At 52.2% G+C, this 18,817-nt stretch overlaps 6 protein-coding genes across 6 annotated transcripts; 3 read left to right on the plus strand and 3 right to left on the minus strand.

Annotated features, from left to right (window-relative positions):
- Nucleotides 1-776: 776 nt before the first annotated feature.
- On the plus strand, nucleotides 777-1,304 carry G6M90_00g083110 (uncharacterized protein; the record flags this gene model as incomplete). The annotated part of the gene is made up of 1 exon (XM_014688047.1): nucleotides 777-1,304. One exon carries the CDS (start codon nucleotides 777-779, stop codon nucleotides 1,302-1,304), a length of 528 nt encoding a protein of 175 aa, XP_014543533.1.
- Nucleotides 1,305-3,075: 1,771 nt separating this feature from the next.
- On the plus strand, nucleotides 3,076-5,001 carry TF23 (Trichosetin biosynthesis cluster transcription factor TF23; the record flags this gene model as incomplete). Its single annotated transcript, XM_014688048.1, has 3 exons — nucleotides 3,076-3,418; nucleotides 3,477-3,508; nucleotides 3,574-5,001. The coding sequence occupies 3 exons, from the start codon at nucleotides 3,076-3,078 to the stop codon at nucleotides 4,999-5,001; spliced, it is 1,803 nt and encodes a 600-aa protein (XP_014543534.1).
- An 870-nt stretch (nucleotides 5,002-5,871) lies between these two features.
- Nucleotides 5,872-6,096, minus strand: G6M90_00g083130 (uncharacterized protein; the record flags this gene model as incomplete). The annotated part of the gene is made up of 1 exon (XM_066131217.1): nucleotides 5,872-6,096. The coding sequence occupies one exon, from the start codon at nucleotides 6,094-6,096 to the stop codon at nucleotides 5,872-5,874; it is 225 nt and encodes a 74-aa protein (XP_065987371.1).
- Nucleotides 6,097-6,188: 92 nt separating this feature from the next.
- Nucleotides 6,189-6,677, minus strand: G6M90_00g083140 (uncharacterized protein; the record flags this gene model as incomplete). The annotated part of the gene is made up of 1 exon (XM_014688049.2): nucleotides 6,189-6,677. The coding sequence occupies one exon, from the start codon at nucleotides 6,675-6,677 to the stop codon at nucleotides 6,189-6,191; it is 489 nt and encodes a 162-aa protein (XP_014543535.2).
- Nucleotides 6,678-7,482: 805 nt separating this feature from the next.
- Nucleotides 7,483-16,437, minus strand: Ank3_3 (Ankyrin-3; the record flags this gene model as incomplete). Its single annotated transcript, XM_014688050.2, has 13 exons — nucleotides 7,483-7,724; nucleotides 7,789-8,015; nucleotides 8,080-8,203; nucleotides 8,299-9,267; nucleotides 9,317-10,514; nucleotides 10,575-11,528; nucleotides 11,748-13,480; nucleotides 13,538-13,694; nucleotides 13,764-13,985; nucleotides 14,043-14,105; nucleotides 14,168-14,233; nucleotides 14,295-14,508; nucleotides 16,175-16,437. The coding sequence occupies 13 exons, from the start codon at nucleotides 16,435-16,437 to the stop codon at nucleotides 7,483-7,485; spliced, it is 6,432 nt and encodes a 2,143-aa protein (XP_014543536.2).
- A 1,215-nt stretch (nucleotides 16,438-17,652) lies between these two features.
- On the plus strand, nucleotides 17,653-18,198 carry G6M90_00g083160 (uncharacterized protein; the record flags this gene model as incomplete). The annotated part of the gene is made up of 1 exon (XM_014688052.1): nucleotides 17,653-18,198. The coding sequence occupies one exon, from the start codon at nucleotides 17,653-17,655 to the stop codon at nucleotides 18,196-18,198; it is 546 nt and encodes a 181-aa protein (XP_014543538.1).
- Between the last annotated feature and the right edge of the window lie 619 nt (nucleotides 18,199-18,817).

The raw sequence follows: 18,817 nt of genomic DNA on the forward strand, positions 1-18,817 counted from the left end.
ACTGCCGCCGCGTATTGTACACGCAGATTCTGGTCCTCCGGAATAGTATCCCAGGTTTCCAGCCCACGCTGCTCGGTTGCCAGACTGCCGGCTGGAATCTCGGCTCGCCGTGGCCAGTGCTGCCCCTCCCCCGGAATCTGTCACGGGTTCCTGGCATGTCTGGTCAACGGTCTGCTTTCCTTTGGCAGGATTCTCGTTGGCCCGTCGAGGCATAGCACGTCCTACTATACTACCGGACGTGGGGCCTCGCCCATCGCACCAATACTACATGTAGGCCATAATAGGATGCGCAGTATATGGCCAGGCCCTCAGGGTAAGGTTCCTGGTGCGCTTTTTGGCTCGGCCACACATGTCCGCGCGTGGCCAGGACGACCATGGCCATGCCGCGAAAGGAAGTTGCCAAGATGGAGGGCGTATATGGAACTATGGGGTGCTATATGTGGTGTAACCACACTCTGGGCGGGCCTGGCGCGTCCCTTGCTCTCGCACTGAGAAGCTCCTTGAGGCTGCGACGATGTTCACGTTCCTCGCCGAGGCTTCACAAGGAAACTATACTGATGGCGTGAGAGCGGTGCTCGATGCCGCCTGTGATGTGCTGCTGTTGCATCAGGGCGCGGCGCCGGCTTGGAAAAGTATAAAACAGGGCCAACGGCCCGCCGTTTCTAGACTTGAGCCCATCCATCATCTCCCTCTCATTTTCCAATACACTGCAAATCACGGCTTCTTTCCGTCTACCCCCAACAAACAACCTTGTTCAAGACCCCAGACCCGAAAAAATGCTTTCCATCAAGAACCTCCTCTTCCTTGCTGTCGCCGCCACCGGCTCCGTCATCAAGCGTGACGCCGCTGAGGTCAAGCAGGGTCTCCAGACCATCAACTCTGACACTAGTGCCGTCACCGCCGCCGTCAATAACTACAACGGTGGTGGTTTTACCAACGCGGTGCCCATCGTGACTGCCCAGCAGCAGCTCTCAAAGGACGTCAAGGAGACCACCGAGACTGCCAAGAACACCGGCGTTGTCAACGACGCCGACGCCAATGATATCATCAACTACATCACCGGCACGCTTCAGCCTAATATCGCGGCTTCCCTCGCCGCCTTGAAGGCTAAGAAGGCCAATTTCGACGCCGATGGCCTGACTCCCATTGTCAAGAGCAGCCTAACGGACCTCAAGACCGACACTGACAAGCTCGGCGCCGCTCTTATAGCCGGAACTCCTGCTGGTTTACAGGAGCAGGCGAAGGCCATCCAGAAAAAGATTGACGCCGACTTTGCCGACGCTATTGCCTTCTTTTCCTCTTAGAGAGTCTCTGCTCTCTTGCGAGACAGGATTCCCGCTCAAATCATCTCGGGGGTGCGGAAATACACATCCCCCTCAGCATGCACTGTAGCTTAGCGAAAAGTACCAGACACTTTGAACCGGTTCCGACATGAGTCTTTGGCCAATGCGCATATGTCTAGATAGCGAATTTGAAACAGTCCTTACCGTGTAGCCTTTTTTTCCTTCTCTGCAATTGACGGACCCTGCCGGTCCCTTGTGAACCGTGAAACTGTCGAGTTGCCCGCCGCCGCCTTGTAAGTGACGGCGGCAACGTCTGCCCAAAGAATCCGGCTGCATGTCAGCGTAGCCACCCGCTCATCCGGCGGCGTTCGGCCCAGCCCATTTCAGACGAAGCAGCTTCCTGCATATCCAGTGTCCACAACCGCTTGTAGTTATGCTCCACTAGATTTGTCGCCTCTCTGGGACCGATGCATTACTGTGCAGGAGTGTAGAACGCCGTGAGTGGGGAGGCTTAGTTCCTGTAGTACTTGCAGCACGTGCCTTGAAGTTCATGCGCAAGGCTCTCACCGCAAGCTCTATCGTTTGCCGAATCACGTCAATTCTGGTACGATAATGAGAGGCGGCTTGTATTTAGCCTGATTGGGAAGCAATGGCCAGTTGTTCTCTCCTTGCCACTTACATCAGCCGGCAAAACCCTAACCCTAGCTGGTTTCTTTTCTCTCTTTAACAACGTTTTTGTCTCGTTCAAATACAGAAATACAGACACGTATAGTCATTGGCTTTGTTTCCCCATGGTAACTTGTCAGTATTGTAACGACGGAGGCGTGCCCAAGATGCAAGAAGCGAGTCCATTAAGTACCAACTCGGTGTTCAATGTGCATGTTGCTCGTTGCTGTTTTTGAACCATTGTCAGCTTGACGTAATAGTCCCAGTATGCTTTAATTGATAGGCGATTACGTTGTCACAAGCACATCCATATTGGCGCGAGACGTACGAGATGCCACCCTTGGCTCCCAGTCATCGGTGAGCAGTGAGGCGAACCGCAAAAGCACTGGCTGAAGCCAAATGTACAAATAGAATCACAGTCCACTTGATAAAAAAAAAATCGCAAATTCCTTGGACCTATTGCGACTTATGCTACAAAGAGATAATCATTTCAAAGTTGAGATTCTAGTTGAACCGAGTCGTATCGGCGTCGGGGCTGCTGAAGTCTCCGTGGCCCGATGCTCCGATGCTCCGCCACCGATTCCGATCGTCAGACATGTCATCACTCATCAACCACATCTCAGGAAAGCTACAACTCCATCAACCATACGTCTAATTCACTCGAATTATATCGCGCAAGGCCCCAAAATAAACACAAGAGAATATATTTCATCATCTCGGGCTGAAGCCGGAAAGCTCAGCGACATGGTCGCATCACACCCGCCGCTCGCAAGTAGACGACGGGATAAGCCACAGCTATCCTGCAATCTATGCAGAAGTAGAAAGTAAGAAGATTCACCGCGAATCCGATCTTCAATGCACCGTACTGACTGACAGGCAACGATGCGACCGGCAACAACCGTGCGATGCGTGTGCATCTCGCGGTCTGTCCGCTTCATGCCAGTACCCCAATACCACTGTTCGCGCATCCTCAAAAGACCCAAAGGCTCCATCCACGTTCCAGGGAAGACTCAATCATCTAGAAGGGTTGGTGGTTCAATTGATGAACAAGTCAGCAGCCGAGCCGCGCCTCTGTGCGAAATGCTCTGATACACTGCCAACGACAAGCGACACTGCAACGCCGCCCATGGCACCAGACCATGCAACAGCCGGAAAACTGCACGTGGATGATTCAAAAACAGCGTATGTCGGCGGTTCACACTGGAAAGCCGTGCTGGAGAGCATCTCCGAGTTGAAGACGCTCAGCGAGGAAGAACCAGATGACAGCGACAGGCCTTCTCCGGAGCAACAGACAGAGTACGGGCTAGAGGATAGCATTCTCATCCCTGGAACCACAAGGGAACGTCCCAGGCTTTTATACGGATGGCACAAACCAGCTTCCGTGGCCGATATTTTGGCAGCCATGCCGGAGAAGAGTGTCGTGGACCGGCTCGTATCCAGCTATTTCAGCAACCCGCCCATACCGCACGGTTGGTAACGCACCGTATTTTCCACGCAGACAGAATGGCTATACTGACATCGAGACAGTCCTTTTGCACCCAGGCAGCTTCTCCCGACAAGTATGCAACATCCGGTCCCCGGCAACCTGCATCCCTGCCGTCCTCACTAACAAATCCGGCTGTAGTACGAGAGATTCTGGGCCGATCCGTTCAACACGCCCCTGACGTGGATAGCCCTCCTCTACGGCATCATGTGTCTCGCCACGCAGGCCGAAACCTTTCAAAGCCTGGTCCTCGAAAGCAGCCTCACGCCGCAAACGCCCGTCCCGAGCATGCCCCCCTCGCGGCCCCAGTACCTCGACCAGGTGGAACAGAGCCTCATAGCAGGAAACTACAGCAACGGCGGGCCCTTTGCCCTCGAGGCCCTCCTGCACTACACCATCGTCGAGCAGACGAGGTACCCGGACGCCGACGTCGGCACCTGGCTGCTGACGGGCGTCATCGTCCGCCTCGGCCTCCGCATGGGCTACCACCGCGACCCGTCGCACTTCCCCGGCATCACGCCGTTCCAGGGCGAGATGCGGCGGCGCATCTGGGTCGTCATGCACGCGCTCGACGTCATGACCTCGCTGCTGCTGGGGCTGCCGCGCGTCATCAAAGACGGCCAGTGGGACACGATGCCGCCGAGAAACGTGCACGACTCGGAACTCGACGAGGGTGCTGCCCGTCTTCCGCCGTCGCGGCCGGAGTCTGAGGCCACGCCCGTCTTGCACCTGCTCGCGAAGCACAGGATGCTGGTGGTGCTTGGGGCCATTGCCGATACGAGCATGAGCGTGGCGGCGGACCGGTGCGACGCGTCCGCCCTAGAGACTGAGAGGAGAATGATTGCCCGGCTGAGAGAGGCGTACGACTCCGTTCCGGTGAATGCGAAATTCGACGCCGTTTGTACCATCTTGTCCAGTAGACCTAGCGACATGTTGAACCGGCTCAGCATCACGATGTTGTTGCAGAAGGGGCTCATTGTTCTCAACTGGCGCCATGTCATGCCGACCGGATCTGTCATGAGTCCAGATGATCCTGTCGGAAGGAGCGGCGGGCGGCTCAAGGGCGACACCGAGGGGTATCAGATTTGCATACAGGCCGCGCTGGAGATCCTCACTGTGCAAGAGACTATTGACCGCGAGACCCGGCCGGGCGGTCTTCTCTTCCCGCTCACCCTGCTGCTGTACTCGGTCGTCAAGCACGAGTTCCTCATGGCGACTACCGTTCTCATCACGCACATGTACCGCGCGGCGGTGGGCCGGCCGGACATCCAGCAAGACTCCAGGGAGAGGATGCTCTCGCAGCAAGTGGAAGTGGCGCTGAGGAAGTCGCACGAGATATGGATTCGCCATAGCGCGCGGTCCAGAGAGGCACAGCGGGTAGCCAACTTGCTCTCTGTGTTGTTTCGGAAGCTGCAAGACGCGGATATTCAGGGGCTTTGCAAGACGAGGGCGTTGGACCAGACGCCAGGCGTGCAATCTGACGATCAGGGGCTCGCGCTCTTTGGAGAATTCGGTCTCTTGCACCATCTGGAAGACCTGAGTGTATTTTTTGACCTGGCGGTGACGTGAAGAAACCGGCCGTGGTTAGTGTCTTGCCGGCATTGGCATAAAATATCTCCTTGGCCTTTACCGACGGCAGGTGGCCGACGCCCTTGCTCAGCTCACAGTCACGGTAGAACAAATATGTCCTCCGTTCGCACTCGACAATGGAATGGGGCGTTGTCGATCCCAGCACAGGCTCCAATATCTTCCCGCCGTATATAAACGATTCCGGAGGGGGAATCACTAGTGGCATAGTAAGAGAGGCCGTGCCGCCCATGGAACTTCTGAGTCGGCGTCAATTACCCTGCCAGCAAGGGTGTGGTGTAAGTAATGAGACGACATGGTAATCGACCATGTTGTACCGGTCCCCATTGTCTTTTACTCGAACGTCCGTCTTGTGATAGTGAGAAGAATATGTATTGACACTTGGAATACGTGTGCCGACGGATCCATACTTTTTCCCCATTCTAGCCTATTTGTTAATTATAGGGCAGATGCTGGCTTAGGTTAACCGGACGTCATGTATCAATAGTATTGGGCGTATTATAGCAGGTTAGCGCTAAATCCCTTTTACGGCACCACCATGGAGGTCATCAGGAGACATGTAAAACGCGAGTATGGGCCATGTAGTCCGGTCTAGACAGGACATCTATAGGAGAGCTACACGGGCTCCTTGGGCGAAATTGGGATGAGTATAACCCCAAGATGAAGAGGATCTGGGACATTTGACAAGCTGGCGGCTGTTGCCATTTCCGCCATCGAGGCTACACGGAGCGCAGTTGGGACAATGTTTCTAAAGCACCAGACTTGTTAGGACTAGCAATGTGAATTATCCCGCACTCCCCATCAAAGACCAGCGCACCAACAAACAACATAAAGACGCGACGCCACCCGTCCCTACTTCTTAGCTTCCGGCTCAGTAAAATAGTACCCCTTCATTGCCTCTTTATAACGACGCCTCTCCTCATCCGAAGCCGCTGCGATCTCAGCATCTGTGGGATGCCCTTCCAGCCCAATACCCCCTACTTGGTCGAAACGGAACAGCGGAAGGTGTTTAGGAACGATTCCCACAGCTTTATACTGAACCATCATAGCATTAAGGCGGTTCACTACCACCGTCATGATTGCTAACGACAGGGCTCTGGGTAAAGAACTGCCCACATCATTGTGATGAGTCCGCTCTCTCCCCCTTAGGTTAATGTACCCTTTTGGCGTTAGGCGGTTCGTCCTGTCCCTGCGGAATTCGCCTCTTGATCAACTGGAGGTTCTGTGACCTTGTCCTGTCCTGACACACCATCTTTCTCTGCTGCTTCTGATTCCTTTAGTCGTGCCAGGTCGCTCCCGGCAATTTTGGGTCCCTCCGAGAGTAAGCCTGTCGATCGGTACTCATCTTGACAGTTGCTGCCTGTTCCACTCTCTGCCTCAACATGGGGTCTCTTATAACTAGATTTAGTCGCGTCACCGGCAGTCCCTTGAGGTGAACCAGGCCTCCCATTCCCAGCATTAGCCGGTCCGTCGCTCTTCTCAGCAGAAGAAGGGCCCGAGTTGGTCAGTCTTGTCGGGCTAAAGCCGGTGGTCTCATCACGCGAAGGATTTCCCCGATCCGGCCCATCACTCTCATGAATCTGGCCCCCCCCAGGATTTTCATTCAACAGGTTACCAACAGCGAGGGCTCGCCTGGTCTCAAGATGATCGGTACGCATGGGTTGCTCTGGAGGACCTGGCCTGGAGCTTTGAGAACAGGGTGTGTTGAATTTTGGGAAGCCAAAACGGGGGCTAATCTTTCGCCGTTTCCCTTGAGCTGGCTCCATGTCTCTAAGGCCTTGGTAAACGAGGGGGGTAGGAAAGCAAGGTTCTCTGTTCGGCAGTGGTTGCAGTTTCGAGAAATGGAGGAATCGTCAGGCCAGGAGCCAAATTAGATGCAGGCACGATGAAAGAATACCACGAGCTTAGGTGGTAATTGGGTTGTGAAGGTAGAGAGAATAACAGAAGAAAGGCAAAGGAAATAAGGTGGCTAGAGTGCCTAAAATTACACCGTGCTGCCAGCTGGCAACGATATATGTAACCGATGATTCACTCTCCCGTGCCCCTTACTTTCCAGCTGCCTCCAGCTGGCAACTTATTACATGTCGACAATATTGACATATTAATTTCTTAGCCTCTGCCCCCCCAAAATTGGTTCCTTATCTGGTCAACCCTTCAGATACCCCTCTCTCCGCTTAAACTCCCTCAGCGTATCCTCATGAAATTTCTCGTACTTTCCCGGCATCCCCGTTCCAAGGCAAAATACGGCGGCGAATCTAGGTTGTCATATGCGCTAGATGTCATGACATCGCTGCTGCTAGGCGACGTATCACGGCAGAGTCTGCCGCAAGGTAAGTGAAGTGAGGCCATTCACTACCAAGCTTCCTTGCTAAATAACCAAAAGGCATTGATATGGGTGGTTGGGTGTGGGCACACCAAAACACCACGTTTTAAGTCCTCGTTAATTCCACAAGATCATGGTATCTACATCACGACGCCGCCGTCTGGAGCTTCCGTCACCTCCTTCCCCAACTCCAAGCCGTCCGCTATCAGATCAAGTGCTGCTTCTGGCCAGGCCAGCGTCTCCGGAGCCGTAAAGCTGCCCCTGTACATGAAATTTGTCGTTTCGCCGTCCCAAAATTTGGTCGACACCTGCGAGCCCACCATGCACTCATCGACGCTAACAGCAAGGTACAGTTTTCCCTTGACATCAGTGAACGCTTTACCTACAAGGGCTCTGCATTAGTTTCTCTTTGGCCCAAGAATTTGCTGTTCGAGGTGAGAACCTACCTAGGACTACTCCCTCCTTGGTGTAGAAAGCAACGTGTTGGTCGAAATTGATGCCACACCCTATGACGGCATCTTGGTCGTACTTGGCGTCGTAATTGCTGTTGGACCCTTTGGACCCTTCACCGTATGCCTCGCCGTCACGTCCTCGGTAACCCCATGAGCCATTGTACCAGCCAACAGTGGCATCAAGCTCGACATGCTCCTCGCAGAAGCCTATCCCCCAACTCCTAGACAGGCACTTCGGTTAAGCTCTGGTGCCGGGAATGGCGTATGGGTAGACAATATATATACCTAGGGTCTTGACTCTTGTCGATTTTTACTTCGAAATAATAGACGTTATTAAGCTCTGGGATAGGCACCATCGGAAAGTCGGCACGAATCGCTGCATAGGCCGACCCGGCGCCGCCTGGCTGCCCTGCAAGACGAAATTAGCTACTTCATTATGCAAAACAGAGAGATGCAGGCAACGGGAATTGTGTACGCTTGCCTGCTCCTGGAGATGCCACTGACCAGAAACGGTAATCACTTTCCCGTCGCTGCTGACACTAAGATTCGGCGACCGATCGGTATCTGACCACCTCGCCGGGCGCTTCGGCAAGTAGCTGAAACCTTTCTCTTCAAATTCCACGTCGGTGTGCAAGTGCGCAATATCAGTACCATACTGCTTTGCGGTGTATCTCGGCGACCAGCCCTCCGCGTCTGGCAGGTCCCAAATTCCGGGATACTTGTAGGGAAGCCTGTCGATGAAACTGCTCCTGCGTGATGCAACGGCGGCGCTCAAGGCACCTGCGAAGTGACTGGAGCGGCATTGCAATGGGAATAGACTATCGCATATCGTTTCAAATAGTCCGAGGCGAGCTCGACGAGCAGCCCAGTAAAGTGCTCCGCGGCCGCGACAGTCAACTATGCTCGGATCTGCTCCTCGTTCAAGCAAAACGCGCACGGCTTCACCATAATCATGCATACAAGCGTATATCAACGGTGTTTTGCCCTCGTTGTCAGTGACGTCAAGAGTACTTGTCATACTGATCAAGTCTTGGAGGCAATCGCTATGTCTGATCACCGCCCATGTGAGAGGTGTCCGACCGTGGTTATCAGCTTGTTCGAAATAATAAGAATCACGACGTTGGATAAGGTAGTCGACGATACTGTTTCTGTGCAAGTCTATGGCGTGGCTCAAGACTCCACGGCCATACCTGTCGTTCACGTGGAAATCCGCTCTGAGCTTGTCAAGGGCTCTGAGGATATCCACGGGGGCTCTCTCAATGGCTAGATGCACCAAGCTTTCTCTGCCGGATACATCTGCTACGGGCCCTTCGAGGAGGCCCAAGAGCGCATCTACCATAGTCGCGTCGCTGGCGCGGACCGCGTCCTCGAGGGCCAGCTCATCCCGTGCTCCGGCATCCAGAAGCACCGGGAATCGAGAATGCAGCTTATACCAGATAGCATACGAAAGGAGTGAATGTCCGTTTTTTGAACCTTATGGGTATATTGGCTCCGGGTTTGAGCATCGCCTCCAATATATCACCGTCTCCTTCCATCACAGCGAGGCACAGAGGCGAATCTACTTCACTCTCCTGGCAGTCGAGGTCGGCCCCTTCCTGGATGAGTCGTTGAATCAGGGAACCTAGGCTGCGCCGGACAGCCATCTGCAAAGGCGACTCCTTCTTCTTGTCTGCTGCATTGACTTCAGCATTTGCATCGAGCAGCCTGAAGGCTATGCCGACGTGACCTTGTTTGATGGCGCTCTCCAGGGCGGTGCCAACGGATTCGTGACGCATGTTCACGGCCGCTCCCTCCTTCAGGAGCAGATCCACCATCTCACTATTGCCTTCGGACACTGCCGCCTGCAGAGCCGTGTGGAATCTCCCGCCCGTGGCATTTACGTCGGCGCATTTTGCCAGGATAAGCTTGGCTATCGACACATCCCCTCCCTCGGCGGCAGCTCTCAGAGCCGTGCCGTATCTGTCGCTAACATTGTCCACCTTGGCTCCTTTCTCCAAGAGGAATCTCACTACCCCTTCTTCCTGCTCCTTGGCGGCAAGGTGAAGAGGAGTAGTTTTATCGAGACTTTGGGCGTCCAGATCAGCCTCGTACGTTGCGAGGAGCTCGAGCATTTCAGGCCCTCCGTAGCCGTTGGCCGCGCAGTGTACGCTCGTCTCACCATCCACGTCGGCCACGTTAGGGTTCGCCTTGTGCTGCAGAATCATCTTGGCTACATCATAGTCTTCAAAAACCGCCATTGCGAGTGCCGTCAAACCATCGTTGCGAGCTTGGCAATCCACCTCAGCATTCGCCTCGAGGAGAAGATTGGTTATATCTGCGTTGTCATGTGCCGCGTGCAGAGGCGCCCAGCCACGTAACGCGGCTCGCTTCCTCACGTCTGCTCGATACTTGGCGTCCTCAGACTTCAGCAGGGCCTGGACAACATCCAGCTTTCCGAAGTAGCAGACTGTGTATAGCGCGGTGCACCCCTCGTGGTCCTCTGCATCCAGATCTGTACCCGCAAGTATCAGGGCTTCGGCGATATCGCCATAGCCGTTCTCTGCCGCCAAGTGTAGTGGTGTCCTCTTCAACGAGTCTTTGGCATTAACGTCTACTGAAGCACCTAGTAGAATTTTGACAGAGGCTAGGGAGTTTCCCAATACCGCAACGTGTAACGGCGTGTACATACTACCGCGGTTGTCGAGTTCCATACAAGTCCACTGGTTTCTGTCGAGCAAAAGCTGTAAAATCTCAGCGTCGGCTACCAGTGTCTCGTCATGGAAAGGAGACTACAGCTGAACGCCGGCCAAGAGTAGTTCTTGCACAATCGCCACATGGCCCCTCTTGGCTGCCACATCAATGGCTTCCCGGCCTTCTCTATTCCTAGATTTAGCGTCCGGCGCCTTTTCAATGAGCTCTCGAGCTGTCAAGCGGTGGCCGCCAGTCGCGGCTAGTAGGAGGGGTGTGTCATTGTTGTCGGTAACCAATTTAATGCCAGCGCCGAGTTTCAGGAGCTCCTTGACGGTCCTTAAGTTTCCAAAATTTGCTGCCAAATGAAGCGGTGTCCATCCTTTGGCGTTCTTTGGGTTGACGGCAAATTGGGGCGTGTCTGGGAGCATCAAAATCACACCGACGTGCCCTTCTCGAGCAGCAACATGAAGCGGTGTGTTTCCTTCCTCGTCAACAACGGTGTTCCTGATGCCGTGCTTTAAAAGTCGCTCCACAATAGAGGCATGGCCATTGGCGGCGGCCAAGAAAAACGCGATGCTGCAATTGCGGACGCTGTCATCTATTTTTGGCTCCAGGAGCTCCTGGACTGCGGCTAGATGACCATTCTCGGCTGCCAGTTGCAAGGGCGTGCGGTTATGGTGGGCAGTGATGGCAAACGAACCCTCGGTGGTGTGATTCTCATCATCTGTGGCATGGCCTCCTTCGGGAATGTCGTGAGGCTCTTTGACTCGCAGCAACTGCTGAAGAATATTCACGTAGCCCCTGGCTGCCGCGAGATGAAGAGGGGAGTATTTCCTGTTGTTCATATAATACACACCATTTGGCGACTTCTTGAGAAGAATTCCAACAGTGAGCGGGTGACCGAATTCAGCGGCTAGATGGATAGCCGTGTCACCACTTCTCAATGGCTTCAGTGGATCGACCATTTTGTCCAGTAATTCACGAACGATTTCACTGTAGCCCGCCTGGGCTGCCAGCTTCAGGCCGTCGTAGCCATCCGAGTCCTCTGCTGCAAGATTCACCCGCTGCTTTATTAGCATTCGTACAATCGATATCTGTCCGATTCGACACGCGAGATGAAGAGCAGTAGAACCTTGGCGTGTTGGCTTCTCCAAGTCGGCTCCTTTTCTTATCAGGAACTGAACAGATTTTCTGTGTCCTCGACAGGCCGCTTGATGCAGGGGGGGGTAACCAGTCGAGTCTATCTGATCAATTGACATACTTGTTCAGAGCAGGCCCATCACGTTATCGAATCCACTGGCTGATGCGAAGCCTAACGCATCAATAGATGTTATTCCTTCGCGGACGAGAATGTCGACGATTGTAGAGCGACTTTGGCTCGCAGCTAGGTTCAGAGCGTCTTGAAGCTCTCTAGAATTTCCCGCGGTGGATTTGGCGTGGACAAGAGAGTCACAAAGGAGATCATCCAAACCAAAATAGCATACCACTTTGAGACGGGTATCAAGGGTGTGGCCCTTGGCAGTCAACGTTCCGGCTCGTTGCTGATATTCTCTACTCCAGAAAGACACATGCCTTGTCTCTATCAAAAATTGGGAAACCTTGAGGGTTGCTTGGATCTTCGACTTTGGCTGTACAAGCTTGTAATGCTCCGGCCAATACAGGCAGGCATAGTCGATGAGAGCCAGTTTTGCGTCTGCCAACTCTAATGTTGGTTGGTTGTCGGCTAAAACAATGCTTCTGTGTGGTATCAACCTCTCGATATAGTCTATACATCTTGTCAGGATCTCGAGATGGGGATCTTTAGCTCTGTTATCATGATCCTGTAGCTCCACCGGAGTGTAGAATTCAGACAGATAATCTCTCAAGCTCCGATGGAAAGGCAGAACTTGGCCATCAATGACTCTTATCAGAGGCCCTATGGTGTGAAAAAGATCTGCCGTGATGCTGACTGAGATATGACTCTTGAGGAGTTCGAAAGGCTGGTCCTTGGATCTATCCAGTGCGACGGCTACGGCCAGTTCTCGCTCCGACAATGGCCATACTGCATGCACAATCCATCGCAAGGCGCAGCCCACCCAGTCGTCCATCGACGCTGTTGCAATTGAGCGATTGTACGACTCGTTTAAGGTGCGAGGCACCCGTTCGATCTCTGCCTGGACGGATGAAAGAGTTGACTGCGTCGCCGCGGTTCTTAACAGATCCATGCTCCTGACTGCAAGCAGGCAATTTGGTTTCCTGACGCAGAGCTTTTTGATGACTTGATCCTGAAGATTCTTTGCTCGCCATAGTCGATTTTCTCCTGCGAGCTGCGACAAGCTAGCCCGGACGAAGTTCTCCACGGCTGACTTATTATCACGCTGATTGTTTAAATTGATCCTGTATGAGCATTTTGGTGGGGACTTGAGCGTAAAGGAAAGATCACTCGTAAGGATCATCTTGACTGGGCCTTGAGTAAAGGACATAAACTCACTCAGCTGCTTGAGGGTGGAATTCAACGAGACATGGCATTCATGTAAGGAATCAATAACACAAGCAAGAGGTGTGCCAACCATGCAGAGGGAGAAATGCATTGCTAGTGAGCGAAGGACACTCCATAGCGTTTCAGTTGTGATGAGCCCTCCTAGTATAAGGAACGAGCAAGTCCACATGACGTGATGGAACAACGAGGGACGCGCCAACAGAAGTTGCCGACACAGTGACAGCAGCAGGCTGTCTAAGGTCCGAGCTCGGATGTCTTGTTTGTTAAATGAGAAGCTCAACACAACCGCTCTTTCCGACTCGGGCTTTTGGAGAAGCATTTGTAGTATGTGAGACGCAATGACAGTAGTTCCAGAACCAGACGATCCTGTGATATGTAAGATGCTGGCTCTAGAGTCTTCCACCCAGTCAATGTATGATTTGTGCTTGACAACCCAGTCGAGCGAATTTGGGAGAGCCTTGATCGGCCTGACCCGGTGTGTATTAGGATCAATGGATACCAAGGCTGAAATAAAGTGGTCAATCTGAAGTCTCACGGCTGCGTGGCGACGAGGGTCAGCTTTCGCTTATACGTAAAAGGCCCCATTGAACCTACGGTCGAAGCCTATGCCCGTCACATCCACCAGATGAGCACAGATGAGTTCAGTCGTGGAGTCGCGGTCTTCAAAATCCCATAATTGGATGTGATCACAGTCGAGCTCTAGGTTATTCTCCTTGGCGACATCCAGGCGCGCGCAAGCCGCGGTTATTGTCTACAACACGACAAAATCAGTTCCGAAAAGGTAGCGCTAAGAGAAAAGGCTAGAATTATTCACACGCACTGGTCTAGTCGATCCGATACCGTTGCGCTGGAGAAAATTGACGATCCGGAAGTAATGAGAAAGAGTAGAGAAATCTGTGCTAATGTCTTCGAGTGCTTGGGGAAGCTGCTGCAATAGCTGCACTGCGCTTTCTGAGAGAGCATCCGTGATAGACAATAGGCGAATTATGTGTTGCTCCCAAGGGACCACATCCAAGGCTTTGTGCGGAGTGCCAAAGAACATCTATGCGCAGTTAGTCCCAAGGACCTAAGAGGTGAACTTGTGGGCTGTATTGCTTACAATCGTCCTAATATCCATCATAATGGGGTGGTATTTTGGCTCTCCTGTAGCAAGGCGAACGATCTACTCCTGGACTTGTCACCAGGTTATATCTCGAGTAGTTGAAGTTCTAGTGCTTATCTTACTTCTTTAACAAGGGAGCCTCCGAGATCATACCCCATGAAGAAGAGCGGCAGTCCTCGTTTGTATTCCTCCAGTAATAGTTAGTTTTGCACCGTGAGATTAACGTTTCCGGATCAAGTCTCGACTCACATCTTCTTTATTCCTGGTACCGGCGACTTCGTCCAAGATGCGGCGAGCTTGTTGGCTGAAATCAGATGGCCCATAGTCCTGCTCATGCGACCAATATGGAAACTGGTACTCGTGTAATATGGCGTCCGGGAATCTAGCCCGCAAAAAGCTGTATCCACGGCTCGGTGCCGATTCCTCGATTCTCGCCGTCGCGACCCCGTGAATCAAAATAAGGCTACGTGCTGTTAGCGCAAGTCGTATGTTGCGGCATTTGAGGATGCGGCGCACCGGAACTGGATCCATGCCGACCGAGCTCCTGCGCCCACAAGCGACCAAGGAGATTATTCGGTGATTTGGAAGCTCCTGGTCTCGAAACTGGAGAGGTCCGGCGATCTCGACCACAAAACCTCACATCGCAGTCATTTCCAATGTTGATCATCTGGTCCAAGATGACACGCGCACTGCTGAACCAAAGATACTATTGTTGATGATGGGCCACACCAACATACGCCACAGTATCCGAGTGAGGAATCGCCCGCAGCAAGCACCAGGCATTCGATTCGTGAGTGCCATGCTCGACATGGATTTGCATAACCCTGTGGGATTGGCGGGAATATGCAACTAAATCGGCGCAAATTCATACTGTGGCCATGGCTATCTAGACAAAGGACTTCCCCGCTCACGGGAAATGGAAGAAGAAAGGAAAGCAAAGGATCATCAATTTCGAGTCGTGAGCTACGTGAGGCATCGTAAGTCTAGCGAACCACTCACGCCATCAAGTGCTGTGTCGCCTGCGACATGCTTAACCGCATAAAAAGGAGAGATGGTGACGCTTAAAACGATATGCTAGTTGGATAAAACTAGGCAGTTAAGACGGAAGTAACCTGTTAGATTTGCCTGGTGGACACAAGAAAATAGACAAAACACAATATCCCCTACTGCGCGACACCAGTACAACAATCTGTGCCAATGCCTACACACCACACCCATTCAATTTTTACAGTGACGCCCTTTGTGGTAGAGTTTGGTAGGCTCCATACATAACGTACTCCGTTCAAGTACCTATGCCCCGCGGTTGAGTTGCGCGTTAGGATGCCTGCGGATGAATGCATCCACCACGGCACGAGCCGCGTCTCCCGTGCACTTGGCCTAAACAGGCGTAGCTTTATTGCTTGATTAACATATATATTAAAGATTCAAGGTAGGTAACAGATTATATAACCCTCTGAAGTTAAATAATCGTACTATAAGCATAGTGCAAGTATTATATAAGCATAATATGTAGTGATATAATATCAGGCTACATTATGTAAAAATAGGAAGAGACTAAAAAAAATACACCGTTTATGCGCATCATGACGCGCCAAACACACCAACGCAATTGGTGCTACATTGATAACTTCAGTTGATAATAATAACGTCATTACTTTTTACGTACTATGTAATTGAGGAGGGAACTTGCTAGACTGGATTATCCACAAGCATTTTTCCCTCAACCACCTTCAGCACAAACTCGGCTTACGCCGCGCTGCCGCAGCAAAAACAACAATCAACCAGGCCTGGGCCTATTTAGAACAGTTTGAAGGGGCCTGGTGGGTGACCACAGACTCCCTTCTTTTGACGTGCCATGCCGCCGTCATCTCTGACGCCTCACTTTCTCCCCTGCCCATGTGAACATGGGAGATTCTTGACCAATATGCAGACCACGACACCCTCACGGGAGGGGACCGTTGTTTCAAGCGCCGACTGAATGGCCTTTATTCGAGCACAGCCTATCAAGTTCAGGCATTATGACAGAAGAGCCTCATTTAGCCCACCGCGAGGACCCCAACCGCCCAAAATAGAAACGAAAAAAATCCCCATGTCTCCATGTCCTTGTTCCGCCAACAACAGCTGGGTACGGCAGTTGACCGCCCAGCCCGACACCCAACGCCTCAATCGGGGTGACAAGAATGACATTGGCGTGGGTTATTAGATCCAACCTGCCCATGTTGGTCAAGTCCATCTTCTTGGGGTCAATCCCCGCGTCGATCTCTATCAGTCGCACCGCGTCCACCTTCTGCCGTCCGAAAAGAGGCCGGGGCGACCCAAGACCCGACATGAAGTCGAGTTCACCATCCGGAGCGAGTTTGCCATGGGTAATGCCGACGATGCTGGCCTTCATGAGTAGGGCATCGCTGCGGCTGGTCTGCACCGCTACGAGCGAGAAGCTCTTGCCCAGCCTTGGGTTCCTGCTGAGAGAAGCTCAACCTCGATATCCATTATTGTGGATGGGATGCAGAAGATGTCGGTATAATCTCAAGTGGATGTTTTTGGTATTCCAGGTAAGGTGTTCCAAGTATGAGGCCAGCTGATCGCCTTTCATGGGCCATGGGCCTGGAAGCTTCCTCTCATGCTGACCCTCAAGCTGCAGATAAAACTTCACATGTACACTTTTGACCTGAAGCAAAGAGGCTATATACTTCGTATGTAGCCTGCTGTTATGCATTACTATCTGGCTCTGTGACTGCCAGCACATGCAGCACACTATTGAGCCCCCCAAAAAGCTGCAGCTACCCCTGCAATGTCATATCTCCTGCGCATTTATTCACAGTACTCGATTCGCGATTTACAGAGCCTTGTGAAGGACGTTCAGGAGGGGAGGACACGTAAGGCATACGGGAATGTGTCGTATTTCTCCCCCGTTTGGAATCCGTGGGCCAAGACTGGTTAAATGAGCTGTAATATCCCCCCTTCCCAACCTATTTTGCACACGGCGCCAGTGTCTTTCCGCTTTGGACATCTCAAGATACTCTATAAGCATTCGAGCAGCTTTCAATACTTTCTACGGGCAAGAAACCGTGTTCTGGATTTTCTGTAACTTCAGTACTAGTGCTGGGAAGTCCGGGAGCATGGCTCGCAACTCCAACGAAGCTCAACGTGTGAAGCGCAGGACTTCAAAGAGAGCAAAAGAGTAGCAATCTCGGAAAGGCGTAGAAAGGGACCCGAGACCACGTCTCAAGAGGACCAAAACCACCTCCCTCGAATGCTTCCAAGGCCCGCCCGCCGCCTACTTCACCAAGAGCCGAGCAGATCACACGGTTCCTAGAAAACGCTCAGGAGCTGAGCTCCGCTGATTTTTCGGCCAGCGTAGAGGGCAAGTTCGAGGCGCTGTTCGCGGAATACAAACATCTTTTAAAAGAACCCAGTCTTGAACCAGTTGAGTAACATGGCAAACACGTCTTGTTCGCGCTCCTGGAGAATAAGTCCATGTACGACAGCTGGTCTAGCTGGTCTAACGACCATGTTGGCATCAAGTATTTCCTCAATGCATTTTTTAAAAAGCATAATCACCTCCTTGATGCCAAGCATTGAAACTTACAATACGATCCGCTTGCTTATGCGCTTGTCTTTAAGCAACACGAGTTTGTCGACGTCGTGCTCTAGGTGGACGACCTTCAAGGTTTTTGTAAATCAAGGGGCCGGGAGGAAGATCTTCAACGGCCTCTTGCTTGTCCTCGAGCACTTGTCTCCGTCACTGCCGATCTTAACACGGAGATGCGCGGGCTACCCTGAAATCTTTTACGAACAGACCTCCGAGGACACTACTGCTGTGCACGAGGCCGTGCAGTTCATGAGAGAAGAGGCTACGGAAGACATACTGAAGGATATTCTGAAAGAAATGCTTCCACAACAGCAAATGGCGGATGGTAGCTCAAACGGAGAGCAGTGCGAAGCAAGTGGCGAAGATCAAAGCGCACTAAGCGCTATTCTTTCTGAGAGGGGAACTAGTCTACACGATGATGATCCGAAAGACGAAGACGAAGCGTCATTACTGCTAGTGGAGGGGTCGGAAATTGAGCTTCATGAAGAGGATGAGCCGAACACGGAGGACGACGAAATGGTGACGGAAACTCCGGCTGGGCCTCCGAAGACATTGCATTGACGAATCTCAACAAGTCAATCCCGGCCCTTGATTGTCGACTGCTTATCATCGAAGATGTGCGCAAAGCCTGGAAAATGGCCCTGAAAGTTACGAATAAGGCAGGGAGAACGCCGTATTAAGAGCGAATTGAGAGGTTAAAGGAATTCCAAACCTTTAAAACACTGCTTTCACTTATCAAGAATGGTGACACAGAAGAGGTGGAAAGAAGCTTTGCGCAAAGTAGTGGTCGCAGACACTGTAGCACGGCACATCCTAGCCTTTTGTCTTCACGAGTTTGATAACTGTGATGATATTGTTCATTGTCTTTACCAATTGTATGACGGCATGTAGAGAAAGATCTCTGCCTGAAAAATCGATTAGCTTTATACTGACTAGACTCAGAGAAAGTCACCTAGATTTTGATCTAGCCGGTCTTCCAAAGACTTATACATCGCGATCATTTCTCAGGAGGCTATGCACACGCATCCGCTTCGAGAGTATGTTAAAATGCATGGCTCTACCGATGTTATCTGTTGAGCTACCAAAGACTCAGCAATTCGTCTAAGCGAGGATCACGAGGATAGCTCTGCGTAGCCCCCGACTTGCCAACACACGCCTCGATCTAGGAAGTTTTTTCAGG

Source organism: Metarhizium brunneum, chromosome 5, assembly GCF_013426205.1.
Source record: "Metarhizium brunneum chromosome 5, complete sequence".
In the NCBI taxonomy this organism is placed as follows: domain Eukaryota; kingdom Fungi; phylum Ascomycota; class Sordariomycetes; order Hypocreales; family Clavicipitaceae; genus Metarhizium; species Metarhizium brunneum.